The sequence below is a fragment of the Amphiura filiformis genome, unplaced genomic scaffold, assembly GCF_039555335.1.
Source record: "Amphiura filiformis unplaced genomic scaffold, Afil_fr2py scaffold_63, whole genome shotgun sequence".
NCBI classification, from domain to species: domain Eukaryota; kingdom Metazoa; phylum Echinodermata; class Ophiuroidea; order Amphilepidida; family Amphiuridae; genus Amphiura; species Amphiura filiformis.
In genome coordinates, this window is record NW_027305527.1 from 20,675 (window position 1) to 39,909 (window position 19,235).

General features: G+C 35.3%; 1 protein-coding gene across 1 annotated transcript in view; it reads right to left on the reverse strand.

The window, feature by feature from the left end:
• Positions 1-238: 238 nt before the first annotated feature.
• Positions 239-19,235, reverse strand: part of LOC140144553 (uncharacterized) — a 31,673-nt gene continuing 12,676 nt past the window's right edge. The window contains exons 2-14 of the mRNA XM_072166371.1: positions 16,941-17,134; positions 13,933-14,083; positions 13,384-13,479; positions 12,012-12,206; positions 10,472-10,501; positions 10,248-10,277; positions 10,013-10,042; positions 9,093-9,146; positions 8,167-8,220; positions 5,507-5,602; positions 4,862-4,918; positions 4,331-4,387; positions 239-1,217 (exon numbers count right to left, since the gene is read on the reverse strand). Coding sequence (XP_072022472.1) covers positions 1,060-1,217; positions 4,331-4,387; positions 4,862-4,918; positions 5,507-5,602; positions 8,167-8,220; positions 9,093-9,146; positions 10,013-10,042; positions 10,248-10,277; positions 10,472-10,501; positions 12,012-12,206; positions 13,384-13,479; positions 13,933-14,083; positions 16,941-17,134 — 1,202 coding nt within the window. The 3' untranslated portion in view covers positions 239-1,059. The remainder of the gene's footprint in view (positions 1,218-4,330; positions 4,388-4,861; positions 4,919-5,506; positions 5,603-8,166; positions 8,221-9,092; positions 9,147-10,012; positions 10,043-10,247; positions 10,278-10,471; positions 10,502-12,011; positions 12,207-13,383; positions 13,480-13,932; positions 14,084-16,940; positions 17,135-19,235) is intronic.

A 19,235-nucleotide genomic window follows, 5' to 3' on the forward strand; every position in this document is an offset into this window, starting at 1 on the left:
AGGGCAAGGACTACAACTACTGCTTTGAAAATTCAACAACTCAAGGCAAGTAGTTATTGATTTATTGATCAAATACTGGTTTTCCCTCATTTTTGACTGTAACTCCACAACTGCTGCCTGTGCTGAAATAAAATTTCAAGTGCAGTAGTTGTAGTCCTTGCCCCTATAATATACATATCTTACTTGCCACCATGCATGTGCTATAATTTTTGAGAAAAACGCATAAAAATAGGCACAAAATTGGGCAGGGTGTAGTACCCCTTAAATCCCATATATCATTAAAGGAAAATGGTGCTCCATGCTTCTTGTCTGTTACTTACTTGTAAACAGTTGCTCAATTCAGACAAAGCACACTCCTCATGCTATAAGGCCAAGAAAAATACAATAATCAGGTTTCAAAGTCTATATAAGGTCTAAAAAAATTTTGATTGGCCTATCCCGACCTACCATAAAAATAAGCACGACCCTGAGTTCCAAGGCCTTTATCAAATGCAATTTACAGCTTTAAAAGTTTTTTTTTACAGAAATCCCAACCTACCTGCCCTATTTTTTTTTGTTATGACAATCAAACAATTTCTTTAGGCCTAAGCATGCTGTAAAGAAATAAACAAAACTGAAGACCTCTAACAATCAACAATCATCCCTGTAAACAATTGCCATCAGCCACTTGGTCTATGCATATAAGTGTATGCTAAAGTTGAAATGTATTTGAAAAATACCTATGAACCATCAGAGCATCTACAAAAAAACCACAACCCCATGTCATTGAATGTTGTTTCAAACTGAGGATATAAACCTAAATTACCACTAAATAATTTGATGTAGCAAAGAACTGCAGGTGAAGGTTAAGTTATAACTTTCAGTTTTCCACATGTTCTGGTGGTTCATAGGTATTGTTTAGCAGAGTATCCTTTCCATTTCACCAAGTACTTGGTTCCTTCTTCTACCTCCTGTCTCTCATAATTGCATCCACTATAATATATGTTGCTTCATAACTGAGGATATAATCCAGTCCACTAAATGATTTGATGTAGCAGAGAACTGCAGGTGGATGTTAAGTTATTTATTTTTTATATAGTTAATAAAAATTTCACAGTTTTCCAGATGCGCTGGTGGTTCATAGGTATTGTGTTCAGCAGAGTATCCTTTCCATTTCACCAAGTACTCAGTTCCTCCTTCTTTCTCCCTCTCTCCCAAAATTGCCTCCACTATGAACTCTGTAAAACAAAAACAAATTATAAAGTTACACTTTTATTAGAAACAGCTATATATATACATGTATATATAAACTGAGCTCAAAAAGAAACTTATAATTTTTTACAACTTGTGAATCACAAGGTCATATCTTAAAATATTGTCAATCAAAATGAACCAAAATTACACACAGGATTACCTTAATACTCTACTCAAAACACATGTCAGTAACCAAGCAGTTGTCCAACTGACACAACAGCAAAATGCACTGTCATGGGACAGCTTCCTGGACTTCCTTCACTTTCACAGCCCAACATTTGGCACCCAGGACAAAAAATCTGTGAGAATGCCCACAAGATCCTTGCACAGATGATAAAATGGTGCTGCTTTCTGCTTTTCATACACTTTTTTCATGAAACAGGGCTGGGCTGTGAATGTGGTCCAGGAATCTGTCCCATGTCAGTGCATTTTGCTGTTGTGTCAGTTGGATAACTGCTTGGTTACTGACATGTGTTAAGAGTAGAGTATTGAAGTAAATCTGTGTGTAATTTTGGTTCAATTTGATGGACAGGATTTCAAGATATGACCTTGTGAAAAATTATAAGTTTCTTTTTTGAGCTCAGTTTATATATAGTGTGAGAGATTTGGTCCGGGCTTTTATACGACTTGGTTCATCCATTTGTGAAATATTATATAGGCGTAAGAAATTTGAACAGACGACAACGTAGCTGTGTAACATAAACTTTTATGGCATTTATGTATCCTCTCTCTGTTTATTCATTTAACAGTTTGCCTATGCCATCCTTGATGAAGCCCTGAGGGCGAAAGCTCGGATTAAAAGTTAATGTTACACAGCTACGTTGTCGTCTGTTCAAATTTCTTACGCCTATATATATATATATATATATATATATAAATAGATAAATCCAAGATATACAATCCAAGATGGTTGAAATCATCCAAAGGTAAAGTGCTCAACCGTAATGGGAGCTAACATTAATTTGGACTTGTGTTGATACAGTTCATATTATGACAATTCACAAAAATATACACTCTATACCTATCATATACCTATCATGATAGGTATAGAGTGTATATTTTTGTGATTACCTCATATGGTTATGTGCTTCTGATGAGTGAGGCCCTATGGCCTTACGAAACAGATCTGTCAAGTAATATGTAACTGTATCAACACAAGTCCAAATTAATTATATATATATATAGCCTGTCTCCAAAAAATTGTGCAAGTGAAAAGCGCCCTCTATGGCAATTAGGGAATACCGTTGTGACATAATGCTTACATCAACGTCGTCACGGGCACAGTCTTAGCTCTCATATGTCGTTTGTTCTGTTCAATTTGCTTGTTCCAATTTCGAGATATGTTTATTTAACAACTAAAGGGTAAAATCACAATTGTGCCACTTTTCACTTGCACAATTTTTTTTGAGACAGGCTGTATATATAATATAGTTAATCAAAACAGCTGAAGATAGTGCTCGATACTATTAGATAGTAGAGCGTGTAATAAAATACACAAAACAGCGTAATTATGTTATAACAGCATGATTTATTATTTTTTTGGACAGGCTGAAATCTTAAAATTGGAATTGCAAATTATTTCTCCAAAAATCACACTTAATTATCATAATTATCATCAGCAGTTCCTATTATGAAATTTAGCTACTTTTCACCACTCTATCAATGTGGGAATATATAAAATTAGACAAAGTCATGATTTTGTATTATCAAGCGTAAAGGAGGGGACATTTTTGGATGTGGCAAAAGAAAAAAATCTATAGTGAATTTCAAAAATTGGTTCTTATCCCTACAATGGTTGCACCTTGAGCTATTAAAAATGTAATTTAAAAACATGGTATCTAACTGCAAAGATATATTGCAGAGAGAATAATGCTGTAAAGGAGGGACATATTTTTTTTGACATCACTTGGTAACACTCATCCACACTCCGCCACTTGATGTACACTCATGATTTTTGGTACTTTGAATTACAGGATACACATGGAACTTTTCACCCATTCTGCACAATTTGAAGGGTTTTAAATTGATTTATTGTGCTTCATAAAATCAAATGTAAAGGAGGGGACATTATTTTGGAGATTTTTGACAAATCTTTCTTTGGGTTGCATTTTTCTGTAATTCAAATATGCAAATGATTTTAATTTCAAAACTTAGGTGCATATAACTACATTTAGAAATGTCACCCAGTAGTAAATTTAGGAAGTCCTTTACTATATAAATTACAGCTTTCAAAATGTGCCTTTTGAAGATGAAACATCAAAATGTCAAAAAGTGAACTTTTCACCATATAATGAAAAAAAAAAAAAAAAAAAAGATTTATTATTTGACAATGAAATTTACTAGTAAAAACTTCATTGAATAGTGAGAATGCATTGCTGAATAGTGAGAATGCATTGCTGTATATGAATTCATTTCAACATATTAAAAAAATAGCAACCACTAAATGGCTTTTCCATAATTGAGAAAAAGTAAAGGATCCCTTATTTTCTGACCCATTATTTGCTCACTCTAGTAACCTGAACTCCCACAGTGTTTTATGACTATGGGAAAGGAAAAAAGAATGAAGAGAGAGGATGAACAAAGAACTTTTTTGTTTCCCTCAGGATTTGAACCAAGACACCCTCATGCAGTGGCTTTGTGTTTTGGATTTTGTTGGCTTAATGTTAATGGACAGTCATGTTCTGTTATCCAGACAAAGATTGCACCTATCATTTGTTGATAGAACAAATGCTTTATGTATGGAGAAACACTCCCAAAATTCCTAAACCATCTAGAACATATGCACAATGTTAAGTGCACAATTTATGGGTATATTGGCCATAACTGGTAGAAAGATCCAGGTATAAGAGGGAAAATAAATGGAGCAAACTCCCACATGCAGTCAGAGATATTTGTTAGTAGAAACTCCGATGCATGAGCACCTGCATGCCACAAGGTAGTTTGCCTACAACAAGGTTCCTAAAGCCATATGAAGTACACACATTACTGACTTAAGACAGAATAGTAATATGCGTATAATAGAACTTTGTATAGTTAAAGCAGAAGAGTAATATGTATAATTAACAGAAGAAAATTCCGTACGTCTTATATCACATACCTTTATCATCCTTCTGTGCCTTGCTTTTCCCTCTTTTTGTCTTCCTGGTATACTGAGCTGTTTAGAAGTGAATGATGAATACTTATTAAGTGATGATTCCAGTTGGTTGGACTTTCATAATGAACAAATTAAAGCAAATTTGTAACATTTCCATATGTTAGATTTGTATTTTATGTTTTTTCCATAAAATGTTATTTTTCACCATCAGCTATGTCCATTGCACCCAACAAATGAGGTAAAACAAAGAAAATTGTTATTTGATTGCAGTGCCTGTCACCAAATCATGTTTCGTTGGTGTTTAATAATGAAATCCCATGTGCCATGTGTGAACAGGGAACTTTATGAACACTGTGTATGTTTAAAACGACTGATATTTCAATTGTATGAAGTAAAACTTCTCTGAATTAAGCTGCTTATTTTGATCAAAACACAAAATGCTATCGTCACAGTTACACCAATTAAAAAGGGGAGGTAGTTTGAGTAATATGTATAATTAACAGAAGAAAATTTAGTATGTCTTATATCACATACCTTTATCATCCTTCTGTGCCTTGCTTTTCCCTCTTTTTGTCTTCCTGGTATACTGAGCTGTTTAGAAGTGAATGATGAATACTTATTAAGTGATGATTCCAGTTGGTTGGACTTTCATAATGAACAAATTAAAGCAAATTTGTAACATTTCCATATGTTAGATTTTTATTTTATGTTTTTTCCATAAAATGTTATTTTTCACCATCAGCTATGTCCTTTGCACCCAACAAATGAGGTAAAACAAAGAAAATTGTTATTTGATTACAGTGCCTGTCACCAAATCATGTTTTGTTGGTGTTTAATAATGAAATCCCATGTGCCATGTGTGAACAGGGAACTTTATGAACACTGTGTATGTTTAAAACGACTGATATTCCAATTGTATGAAGTAAAACGTCTCTGAATTAAGCTGCTTATTTTGCATCAAAACACAAAATGCTATCGTCACAGTTACGCCAATTAAAAAGGGAGTTAGTTTTTGTTTTTTTAGTTAAATTTTTATATATATATATAATATATTTTTGCATGAATATACATTGTAGTCTGTTCTATATTTTTAAAAGCAGTAAGATGAATGCAGAGTATTCGACTGTCCATTTGTATATACTTGTGGCCTATGCCATTTTGAGAGCCATGATTACTTACATGTACTGCCTTTCCTTTTCTTCGCACCTGACGTCTCTTTTGACGTCTCTTTCGAGACTTCTTTAAGTAGGTTTGCTATGTCTTCTGGAGTATTCTCTATACATTCAAAGTAAAAAATAAAACAAACAAAAACATAATTCTAATCAAATATTTTATTACATATCTGCAAAATACATTACAATTGTGAATTGTGCCATAAAAGTGCTCACAAATCTGGCAGCATACAAAACATCTGCTTATACTTGCAGAGTGGAAAATATATCAAAGTAAAAGATGCCAATTTAGGCATACACACCCCTACACACACCCCCTCCACACACATAATGCTTAATTCTACGCTAGTGTATTTCCAAAATGTGATGTGCTATACATGCAATCAGAAATGCATTGAGTATATAGAAACCAAATGACCACAGCAACGCAGGAAAAAGGGAAACATATGACAAGGTTGAGGTTTGACAACAGTTTAGCGGACAAAACTGTGTAAAAAATATTTAGGGGTGGAAATAAACATTAACAGTTTTGGATTGAGAAATTTCTACTATAAATTGTATTTTATAATTTTGACAATTAAAAGCTGTATTTTGTATCATTGAGCAAAAGGTCATATGGGGTCAAACAGTATCAATATAATGCTGCTGGTCGATTGGGCTTAAACTAATAATAATTAAAATAATGAACCCTGATGGGCCGTAATTTACTTTTACTTACTCCAAGTTGCGTAGTTAGGGGTTGTGTCGCCCACCATATAGACTTCTCCGTAGTCCACTTGCCCATTTTCATACTAATATTACATTAAAACATAACTCTGACCTGTATTAATTTGTATGCAATTGATAGATTTTCTGATATTTTCAGTCACCATACTCCCTCTGTTTGTTAGCTTCTCAAGTGGATAGACTATGCCATAGTCGAATTTTATTAAAAATATGTTATTATTAGTCATGATGAACCCATTTCGTTGAACTCAAAATTATACTGATGTTTATTAAAATTAAAGTATTCAATAGTAAAATGGTCATAAAGAGTTAAAAAATATCAGATGATTAAAGTGACTATAAAAGTAATTGAATGCAACATTATCTTGCATAATTATAATGGCTCACATTAATACTGAACAATTCTGATTTTTGAATCTACCAGTTTATTGATACCGAACCCCGAAAATTTGAATATGGACTTTGAATTGTAAGCAGAACTTTACCCCTGGACTTTGCTCTCTAAAACACACTGTCAAGCATACTTGTTTATCAGTCCATTAACCACAAGTACGCGCTAGATGTTTGATGAGAGATTAACAATCAGCGTCAACACAAAAGCGCCGCAAATACCACAGACAATTGTGTACGGTGTAGTTAATGGTAATGGCGCGGGCCCAGAAGATTTAAACCATAGCGAGATATGGGCGACCAATCACAAGGCAGATCCATTGAAAGATGCATTACATCATGGCCAATTTTAGTTAGGCCAGAAATTGGCCTAACTCTCCATAGAGTCCCGTGTTAAAAATCTTAACCGCAAGGCAAAGTCAGTAGTCTACTTGGGAAGCTAACAAAGAGAGGGAGTAGGGTGACTGAAAAGATCAGATGTGAAAATCTATCAATTGTGCACACATTAATTAAATCAGAGTTTTAAGCTTAAATACAATATCCAGAGTATGCACAATGGGCAAGTGGACTACGGGGTAGTCTACTCAAGTGGACTACTTAACATGCACTTTGGATTGCAGTTAACATTCTTAACACAGGTCTCTATGAGAAGATAGGACAATTTCCGGCCTACTAAAATTGCCCATGATATAATGCATCTTTAAATGAATCTGGCTTGTGATTGGTCGCCCAGATCTTGTTATGGTTTAAATCCTCCGGCATGTGCCATTACCATTAACTACATTTTGCACAACTATATGCGGTACTTGCGGTGCTTTTGTGTTGGCTTGACAGTTAAATCTCACTTGGTAGATACATCTAGCGCATCTTGTACTACCATGCTTAGAGCTTGTGGTTGATAAACAAGTATAATTGACAGTGTGTGTTAGAGAACAAAGCCCCTGGGTAAAGTTCTGCTTAAAATCCAAAGTACATAGTCTGATTTTTTACTCAGGCTTTCACCATCAATAAACTGGTAGATTCCAGAATCAGAATTGTTCAGTATTGAAGTGAGCCATTGTAATTTATGCAAGATATTGCATTCAATAACATAGGCCTACATATACTTTACTTTTACTGTCAGTAATTATATATTTAAACTCTTTATGACCATTTTACTATTAATTTGAAAAAAATAATTTTTAGTTCCATGAGATTAATCATGAGATTAATAATAACAAATTTTTATTTATCGAAATTTGACTATGGCATAGTCTACCCGCCATACCCAGTTTTAAATTATTAATTATGAAAAATTTGTTAAATTGTCTCATTGTATCTCTTTTACTCCTCATCAGAATTTCTATTCCATACCATGTGTGAGCACAGAGAGTTTGGCACTGGAAATTGGTCGCTATGCTGGGATTTGGTTTAGGCTGTTATGAGATATTCCAATTAGTAGTGCATGGATATTGTACTGCTCAGTCTTACACATTTGTTTTGCCCGTCAATAGCATAGACAACCAGTATGTGGCACACAACGCAAAACTGGACATTTACTTTTATATTTACCTAGCTCTTCATTGTTGTTAACTGGCACGTCCAGTACTAGGTCCAAATTGGAACCTGTGAAAGGTGTAAAACATAAAGTACACCATATCAGTTATTGACATACATGTATAAAAATGTGCATGATCAAAGTGAATGAGTTAGATGTCGCTAATGAGATATTGACACAAACCGTAATCAAATTCTTTTGTTATATATTGTTTTCAGCCTTTGATAAATTGCTCAGAATTTGGTAAACAGGTGTCCGATTTCAATGGGGTTTGCATCAAAATGTAGCATTTGGGAACTGACAGAAAACGATATAAAAAAACTCTAATTGAAAATTGCTGACAGGTGACTCATTCCCATTGATCATGCCACAAATGCTGAAAGGACATTACATTCAATGCTATCTCTTATAGGCAATATAGAAAGTTATACGTTATTATGATTTCATTCAATTAGGGTCAGCAGATGCACGCCTGTGCCTGTCTACTAGATCACCCCAACCATGCTGCTAGTGCCTCATAATTCCTGTGATAGGTGGATAATAATATGAGAGTGCATACCTCTCTCTGTCATTTTTCACAATTTGGGTGTTATGTGCATGTTTTGTTTTATAATTAGCCACTTGCCATTTTCTTAGATCTTAAGATTTTTACATTTGGAACAAGTGCAGCATGGAAATGCAAATTTATCAAACGAATGTAATGGCAAGCGCATGATTTTAAAGTTTTTGAACAAATCCCTAGATGTATCATGCACAGAAGTTTAGCCCAGAAAAATTGGTCGCTATGCTGGGATTTGGTTTAGGCTGTTATGAGATATTCCAATTAGTAGTGCATGGATATTGTACTGCTCAGTCTTACACATTTGTTTTGCCCGTCAATAGCATAGACAACCAGTATGTGGCACACAACGCAAAACTGGACATTTACTTTTATATTTACCTAGCTCTTCATTGTTGTTAACTGGCACGTCCAGTACTAGGTCCAAATTGGAACCTGTGAAAGGTGTAAAACATAAAGTACACCATATCAGTTATTGACATACAAAAATGCTGAAACACATACAGTAAAAAAAAAAACCTAGGCTGTGAAGAAAGGACAGTCATTTCAATTCAATTTATACACAGATTTCATTACATTCAATGAAAGTCTCATCCAGTGATCCCAGCGAAAGTGTAAAAAAATTAATATTGTTTATAAATTGCTTAAAAGTGATGGATAAGTCATGTTTTTGAAATTAAAAATTTGGCACAAAACAAAGAAAACGGCATGAGTATTGATGAAGTTGAAGCCCCATTCAAATACATGTAGTTAATTTATATACTGTCAGTATATAAATTACAGATTCATGTAAAATGCCTGTTTTGTCTTAAATACACATCTTTTGACTGAACCACTATACAAGCTATGTTAGCACATCTATGACAATGACAAAGGTACCAAAATCTGAATTTTGATGATTTTTACAATCAACCGGATGAGCAAATCACTGAATGGGTAAACTGAATTTTAAATTTATTCTGTTTTTGCTATTTACTCTGTTTAATATTGCTAATTAATGCTAGGTCTGGGTTATACTTAGCTAATCATATTAAAGTCAATAATCATTGCAAATCTGAATGAATACAAATTATTTCTTGGTTTAACACTTTAGGACTTAAAACAAGAAAACTCTTATGTTGGAAATGCCTTCTCAAAGTTCTTGTGTGCTTGCAATGTGTATGTGAGCAACAATGCAACAAAAGCTATGCATCAACATAATACTGGATAGGTCACTGCAAAATGTCTTGTGAACGGGACATGTTGAGATATTGATCAACTGAATTGACTTGAATTCACTACATTTCTACAACTGTACGTACCATTGTCACCACCACTGACCTCACTCATCTCTAGAAGATACAAAAAAGTAATTAAGAAAAATTTTTTTAGCAAGCAGATTTATTATTCTTGTGTATAAGGTTAGTTTGGGCTTAATTAGATAATCAGTATATACTGAATACTAGGTCACTGCAAAATGTCTTGTGAACAGGACATGTTGAGATATTGATCAACTGAATTGACTTGAATTCACTACATTTATACAATTGTACGTACCATTGTCGCCACCACTGACCTCACTCATCTCTAGAAGATATAAAAAAGTAATTAAGAAAATTCATTTTTGCAAGCAGATTTATTATTCTTGTGTATATGGTTAGTTTGGGCTTAATTAGATAATCAGTATATACTGGATACTAGGTCACTGCAAAATGTCTTGTGAACGGGACATGTTGAGATATTGATCAACTGAATTGACTTGAATTCACTATTGTACGTACCATTGTCGCCACCACTGACCTCACTCATCTCTAGAAGATATAAAAAAGTAATTAAGAAAATTCATTTTTATTATTCTTGTGTATGGGATTAGAATGAAATGTGTAGAATATAGTTGGTTACAAAAATGTATGATGGTTCGGATGGATTGAATGACAAGCCACAGAATTGTTAATCAGTAAAAGCTAGTAGTCAGTAATTCTAAATTTTTACCTCCATTTCATTATTTCCATAAATGCTCCCCCCCAAAAAAAATGAGACTGACCCAACAGGTGGAGTATGTGGTACACCAAGTTTCATTGCTAAAGGATATAGCGAGAAAATATCAGAAAATGAGAAAATAAGAAATCCCTTAAAGGGAATGGCTCCATGGCTCCCATAGTTGTTCCATCATTTGACTGTTTGATATAATTCTATCAAGAAATGGCACTTGAGACCATTCTGTATACATGAATTTCCCCTTTCCCACACTGAAACAATTTACTGCCCCTATCAAGTTTAACTACAATGTAAGTGTTGACTGATCTACCAAATGCTATACTTTGGCTTGATGGTCTCAAGCAAAGACCAATAACCACATTTTAGTGCTCATAGTTAAAATTTGACTTCAGGTGTGGAGTATGAGTTTTTGTAAACTTCATTGGTACCCAGCGACACATTGCTCATTCAATACCTCCCAGTAATCGCTTTATTGCGTATGATGCATCAGAGCAGGTATCAGTGTAAACATCACTTTTATCTCATGGCTCATCAATATATTCACCATCTCGGTAAAGCTCCTCTCATCGTTCAGCCGCATATACCAATCAAATGCTCGAATTTGACCTCAAGGTTTACAGTATGAGTTTTTGTGCCTATAACCCATTCAGAGGTCATTCAATTATTATACAAAATTATTGGGCTAAAGAACTGGTAGCATGGGGAATGATGTTACTTTTACTACAGTTGGAATTGCGTAGCATATAAGTGAAAGAACCGTCATCTACCTTAGCAGTCAAGTTAGCTCAATCGATAAGGCGTTCAACTTTTTTTTTATATTATGGAGTATTAGGTTTTTGTTAATGACATCACCATCGTATCAGAATTATCATCATGGGATAAGTGACCCACTAACCAAAATGAAACACGCACACACGCCCACCCCCCCACACATACAATGTACAAGTACACCCCTACTTAAATGAGGACCTCAATGACCTCAAATCCCAGGATATACACACATTTCATTATAAATGCTTTACCATATATTCATAATATATAACTATGACCTATACACACCCCTCACCTGTAGGGTAATTGACAGTGGTATACATATTATAACATTATTTGTGATCTTCTTTATGTAATCATTTCACTGAGGACCTCCTTGGATGCTGTATGCCTACGTTTGTTCTAGTCGCTACCTTTGTGTTTCCTCGCTTGGAGGGACATTTAATTAATAACGGATCACATTCACACAGACAAGAAATACACTATCACAATATTACTCCCATGGCAAATTGTTTGATCAAGAAAATACACAATGCAGCAGTGTTAACTTACCAAGAGTAATCTGTATATCATCTTTATTTTCAAGGATTTCCTTGAGATCAGCCACTCCATATCTTGCCATATCCTTTAAGGTGCCTCCAGATGGAAGGCCACTTACATGGATCTTATGTCCATGTGCATTGTGGCCGGTCCTGTGGTATGCCCGATATGGGAAGGACCGACCACTACTGCCTGGGCTGAATAGTCCTGAATAATTAAATGAAAGTAAACATTGTATTGAAAGGACAATAACATAATAATGATGATAAATATATTATTCAATGTAAGCCAGGTAGTCCCTTACAGCAGACAACCATAATCAAACATGGATATTGTCTCCTACATCTGTCTTGAACATGAAGCTATGTCCATGGTACATACAAAATATTTACATTTTCAAAACAAAATACCACATGCATACATGTACCTCTAAAAATAACCCACCACCTAGGAAAGCATGCTATAGTGCCATTGCCAACATTATTATTTCCAAATAGATACAACCACCCCAACACACACACACCCCCACCCCTATGCCAGAAAGACATATCGGCTGCAGATGATGGCAGATATCTGGGATGCGAATGCCAATCAGACATAAATGTGACTGAGACTGTGACACCAGGTAGAGTAATACACACAACATTGTACATTGATGTAGAATGGTATGCACGGTTGGGTGAAGCCCTTTCGCTTGTTGCACAATGAGTGGCTGACCCACGCTTATGTTAATGTATGCACGCATAAGGTTAGACTTTTGTGATGCACACAGTAAAAAAATAGGGACAGCGGTCCCAGATAGGTTGACCGAAGATACGTATGGGTAATGAACACCACACATTAAAATATTCATGTGAGCATTTTTCCAGTCTATTTTACAAGTTGACCTCAAATTACTTTAGACCTCAAATGCATGGCCTTGGATCACCACCATCACATGAAAGTTCCCATATATAAAGTGCAGCTATGGTTAAAGTTGGGTTGCAATAGGATTTGAATTGTCATAAGAGAACAAATTTTAACTGAAAGCCTTACATAATTGTTGACGGACACTGACACACACACACCCACCCCCCCCCACACGACGGTTTCTTCCTTCTAAAGACCGTAAAACAAAATAATCAGGTTCGCCAATTATACGCCAAGTAAACTTCAAATGTGGACCATTTCAATACACTGGAAGACATGTCATCTGGGAACATTGGCCCCTATAGATTTGCTCCTTAGCATATTCATAGTAACCAGTTTGATGAAAGGAGCTAGACATGCACATAATTTCCCCTTGAGTGGTGTCAGCCTGATGAGAGAGTGTATGTTTTCTGTCACTCAATGATATTTGCAGGGTCCTAACTTTGCTATTTTTTTAAACTTGACTATTACTTACTCAAGGCTTTCTGGTATTTTATGTTAATTACATCCTGTACTCGAGAACGCAGGTCTTGATGTGGCTGCCTCCACTCCACCGGTGCTATGGATGACCCTGAAATATATAAAAACACCTCAACAATTAGCATTCCAACAATTAGGCTCCAGAAGTGAGTGGAGGGCTCCACCATTATTTTAACATCACAAATGTACCAAAAATCACTACAGCACCAGAACTCTTCAACCATACATGTAAATATTAAAGATGCCACTAAGTACCCCTCAGAAAGTCTGAAAACCCTGAAATAGTGCTTAAATTTAGAACAAAAGGTTCCAAAACGGGCTGAAAATGTATAAAAGAGCAGAAATTTTGACTTCATAAAAGTAGGAATTCAGACACAAGTAGGAAAAGTGGCATCTCTGAAATATGCATGCATAAAAATCCAAGCATTCGTTTAATTTTTAGCAATATTGATCATCATTTTAAAAATAGGAAATGGGTGTATATGTTGTATGCGTGTTGGTAGCACATTTTTATTTTGGACTCACTGTTAAATACTTGACTCACCATGAACAAAACTGGTCAATGTATACCCAAATAATGGGTTCTGCATTTCCATGAATTGTTTGGCCTTATTTGTGGAGTTATTGCAGAATTTCCCATCCGGGAACACAACATAAGCCACAACATGTGCCCCTAAATTTTCCAGCGCCTGTACCTGCATAATTGGGAAGAATCATACAAGTTAAGAAAATCATTATAAATTGCATAACAGGGTCAATCAGAAACTCTCATATCTCAGCTACAAATAGTAGTCCTTTCATATTTTCCATTATCACAACATAGAGTCTAATCTAGCAAGTGATATAATTTTTCTACACGCTTGATTGGATATTATATAGGATGGTGTTAGTGGATAACAAAAATAAAAGTGGAACCAAGCAGGCAAGCACGGATACCTGGGGAACCCGGGTTACATCAACCCAGGAAGAATGTTGGCCATTGACTGAGACAGCTTGGGAACGGTTTGAAAAGCGTTAACACAGCAGAGTAGACCCTCTGATCGATGCCATAACAGTGGAATTTGGTGGACAAATGTTGGTGGAAACTTTGTCAACGCTTTGCTAAAGTCCAATATAACAACACCAGTCTGCCCCAGTGTTGAAGGGTGTGGACCCATTACAGAAGTGATGAGTTGGTGACTGTTGAGAGTCATTCCCTAAATCCAAGTTGGGATTCTATCATAAATTTATGGTAACTAAGGTGCTTTGGCATATGACTCGAGACAATATTAATGTGTTTGAAGACAAGCAGATTTGAAAGCAGCTTGTTTTTATTAGTCATCATAAATTAGAATCGTAGTTTTGAGGCCATGATGTTTGTTCTTGGGTGAGACAGTTTAGCTAAAGTTTTATTTACAGTGATTGGTGTAGATGTTTTGGATAATTGTTTGAGTGCATATATTCATCTGTTGTTTCAAGCAAATAAGGGGAGAAAAGGATTTGAAACATCCAGAGGTTGTGGCAAGCCACTAAGGAACTGTAAAATTAGAGCGCCACATTTGTAATAGATCCAGAAGAAACTGTTTGTATATAGTGTTACATACATTTCTTCTGACATACCATAACAGTTAATATGACACCAGATAGATGTTGCAGGAGACCCACTGAAATGACTGGACGCTTTCACACAGTCCATTTTGGCAAATTGTCACATGAGAAGCACATAATGGTGTATATTTTTTTAACAAATATTTTGAAAAATGAGCAAACCTTCCCTAGACTTTGAGGTACTCTAAACAATAGTGCAAAAAGTTTACCTTTTGCTTGCACATTTTTTGAGTTATCTTGTCACAAAAATCGTGTAATATTGTCAAAAGTGAACTATGAGAAATCGATGTTTTAGTAAAAAAATGTCAAAATTATGCACAAAATGTCCGTATATTTCAAAACGGCAAGAGTTTCACGCTTGTAAAGGCTGTATCTGGTGCATGGTCTAAATATGCATCTTTTTTGCCCCAATGAATTTATAATGTGTACTTTTAGTGCGCCAAAATTTAAAATAATTTTTGTTTTGTTTGCACCGCATTTGCCGGCGTTAACAACATACCGAATGCGCCTTGATTGCGTTGGACATACGCGCAGAGTTGCGCGCGTAATCACAATATTTCGCATCCGCGCATTTCTGACTCATTGTTTCCTGCCAATTTACTAAGCTGTCTTGAGCCATGTGACTTTATAGAGTTGAAAAGAGTGAAATAAATCAAGCAAAAATATGTGAATTAAAAAGTTGTATTTGATCAGTTTCAAGTGAAAGAATACATCTTAGTGTTGACAAATATCAAGAAATCTCAAATTCGGGCGTGAACGAATGTGTCTTTCATTACTCTGGCCTTAAGAGGAGTTGTAGAAGAGTGATAGCTCTAGCACCTCTCAAAAGACAGTCCCTGCTTGGCTGCTCTAAGGTATAACAAGTAATGCTTGTTATTTGATTTGAAATTACACATGCTAGTTTAAAGGGTAGACTTTTTTAATGCTTAGATAGTACATGTATATTACACTCCATCCATCACTACATCGTGTAAGTTTTGAAACATGCACCCCTTGCATGACGATTAAAACTGGGTGTTTGGACACATATGTGCACACATATGGACACACATATATACTATGACTAATAGAATTTGCATATTACGGTATTGTGAATGTATATAATTGATATGATTGACTTGCACAACAGCACAAGAAATAACTTGCGATGACATCATCAAAAAATCCTTTACAATTGATGTGAGTGTTTACAGTCAGTATCACATACCATCCTTGCGATGATTTGGAAGAATAATACAAGTGAACGATACAAAATAGTTGGATCCTACATACACTGTACAAGGTTGACAATTTACTGCAGCAAATACAGCAAGGACATCAAGGGATCAAAATTCAGCAGTCTGTGTCTGAGCAAGGTAGAAAAAGTCACTTTACTGTTCAAGTTCATACAGGTAAAATACCACAAAATAGCACACAGGATGACAGAGTGTTCTTACAACCCAAATCATATGGACAAACACTGAAACCTGGATGGATGATGATACATTCCTTGGGGGCTGTGCAATAATTTTTTTTTTTCTTTTTTTAAAATTTCCAAATGGCTCGCCAAAAATCGCTTGCCCCCCCCCCCCCCTCTCGGCCCTCTCTGGGATCCCAATTTGCAAACCTTAAATGGTCTAGATGTATGTTGCGAGCGTAGCTAGCAGGAAAATTTGCATATTTAAGCGTTTCCATTTTTGGAGCGTTTGATTAAAAAGGCGCCCCATGAATGTGTGCCAAAATCGCTTGCGTGCCCTCCCCCTTCGGCTCGCCAAAAATTTCTTGCCCCCCCCACCCCAATTTTACCCTCCCCAGGGCTCATAATTATTGCACAGCCCTTGAAAAACAAGGATTGTTATAAGCTACTATATAGCATTATAACACTTGAGAAGATAAATGCAAAGCACACCATTCAGATTTTTCCTGAAATGATGTTTGGTGCAAATCACAAGATTCACTGAGAATATACTCGATGCAATAACGCACATCATTTAGCTGCTTCTTGCAGAGTTCAATTATCTGTTTAATCTTCCCTTCTACGCTGTTTTTCTCCTCTTCTTTCTTCTTCCTGGCTGCATCTGCCCTCTCTTTATATTTGTCGTATTCAGTTGGGTCATTATCCCGTATGTTGTTGTAATCTGCTATCGCTTTTGAAAAGACATCAGATGTTTCTTTACCATCTGCAGATTGAGAAGTATGAAGACTTTAAATGTTATCATCATCATTAGTAGTATAGTATCATAGATTATTATTATAAATTAAAATTCACAATTAACATACTGTTTCTTATTTTTATCATCATAGATAACTTGTAGAGATGTGAAAATTTAGAGCCATGTATACGAATATTTAAGGTAGTCTGAGGTATTTTGTGCCAATCGTTTTAAGTTTCCACTTTATACTGCACAGCCACAATGTATCCCCCAATGGTGGTTTTGTTATCATATAAATATATATTTGTATATTTATTTTATTTGCTTCCATAAGTATGTAAAGTCCAGGATTCCTACATTTTCATGTAGGGTTTTTTCCCAGAAGTTTTCCTTTAGCATCCTTTTTTTTTCAGAAGTCTTCTTTTAGCATACAGAGGGGTATAACACACATCGACATCGCCGCTTAATAATTACATTATACAGCAGAGACACTGAAATGAATACCCGGGATCGATACATGTGAATGTGCTATGCACGATTTGATATTCAGATGATAAATCTTTGGTTGCCGGGCCGGGGTGGAAAATGATTAATATCTCCCGTAATTGATTTTGTCTAAAGAAACCAGATTTTGTTCCTTGCACTTGCATATATATGTTCAACGGGTATGATAGTCATTAGCTAGCGCCTTGAGAAAGAAGTGTGCGTCTTGAACTCAAAACTGACAAAATATTCTGATTTTCTGATGTGAGCACTCACTCACATGGCGTATACATGCTCACTCACACACAGCGTAGTGTGAGCACCCCCTCACATGGCGGGCGTATACATGCTCACTCACACACAGAGAGGTCAATTACCAGGCTATTGTCAGTAGCCTTAGTCGGGATGTCCCTCAGCTCATTATGCGTCTCAAAGGTCGGAACAAAATGGCCATGCGTGGCGGTGGATTCAACCTACCATGGCGATTTCTACCATGAAGATTCAAGTGATATACAGAGTGATTAGAAATCATAACTGGGAACATCAATTTAATAATACTGGTATTATGCAATACAATGTTGCATTTATTTATAGAAAAAGCGCTTAACAGTTAAAGTTGGAATTTTTTTCTCAAATAACTTATGTTGCTCTAATTCATGTCATTTGGGCCAAGTCTATGATAGACACATTAGAAAGGGTTTTTGGTTACCTACAAACCGGGATTCAGAGTTTTTAGTGATATAAGCTGACAGTCAATTGGTATGCCAACATTTCCACTGTCCAATATCTATGGCAATTCCAAGAGGCAATTGCTCACACCATTATGCATAATGCATATGGAGGCATTTTGGAAGTGATCTGTTCATGTTTTAAACATATTAATTGAGTAGGGCAAATTAAAGAACACTTTGGACAATTGGACATACTTGATTTCATAGTACATACATTTTAAAGTTCTTTGTATTGTTTTTTTTTATCAATAATCAATACAGTTAATGAGCTAATATGACTTGAAAGTGCTCATTAATATGTAACTTTTGCCAATATGTTGCTCAAATTCAATGCATAAATGTGCATAACACTTTTATCTAATAGAATATTGGTTTCAGACTTGGTCAAAGTGTTCCCAATGACTTCCAGATAATTGATGCATAATTAACGAGCAAGCTGCCCTAATTTGCATAATTAATTAGCAATTATACAAATAAGCTCATTAATTATGCAAATATACAAATAAGGGCGGCTTCACTATATAATACATTAGAGCATATTGAAACACTTTGACCAAGTTTCAGGGCAAAAGTATGCAAATAAAAATACAATGAACATTTATGCATTGGTTTTTAGCAAAATATTGGCACAAATTACATTAAAATGAGCTTTTACAGTCCTTTTAGCTCATTAACTGTATTGATTATTGATAAAAACAATAAGATACAAAGAAAATATAATTTGATGTATTATGGAAACCATATGTCCGATTTGCTTCAAACAAAAGGCATACTTCACCCTACCCAATTAATCTGCTTAAAACATGCTCAAAGCATTTCTAATTTCTAGAAAATGACTCCAATACCACCTTAAGTCATCATATCTTTGGGAATAATGCTTTAAATAATGAGATGGTGTTGGTTGGTTGGGTAGT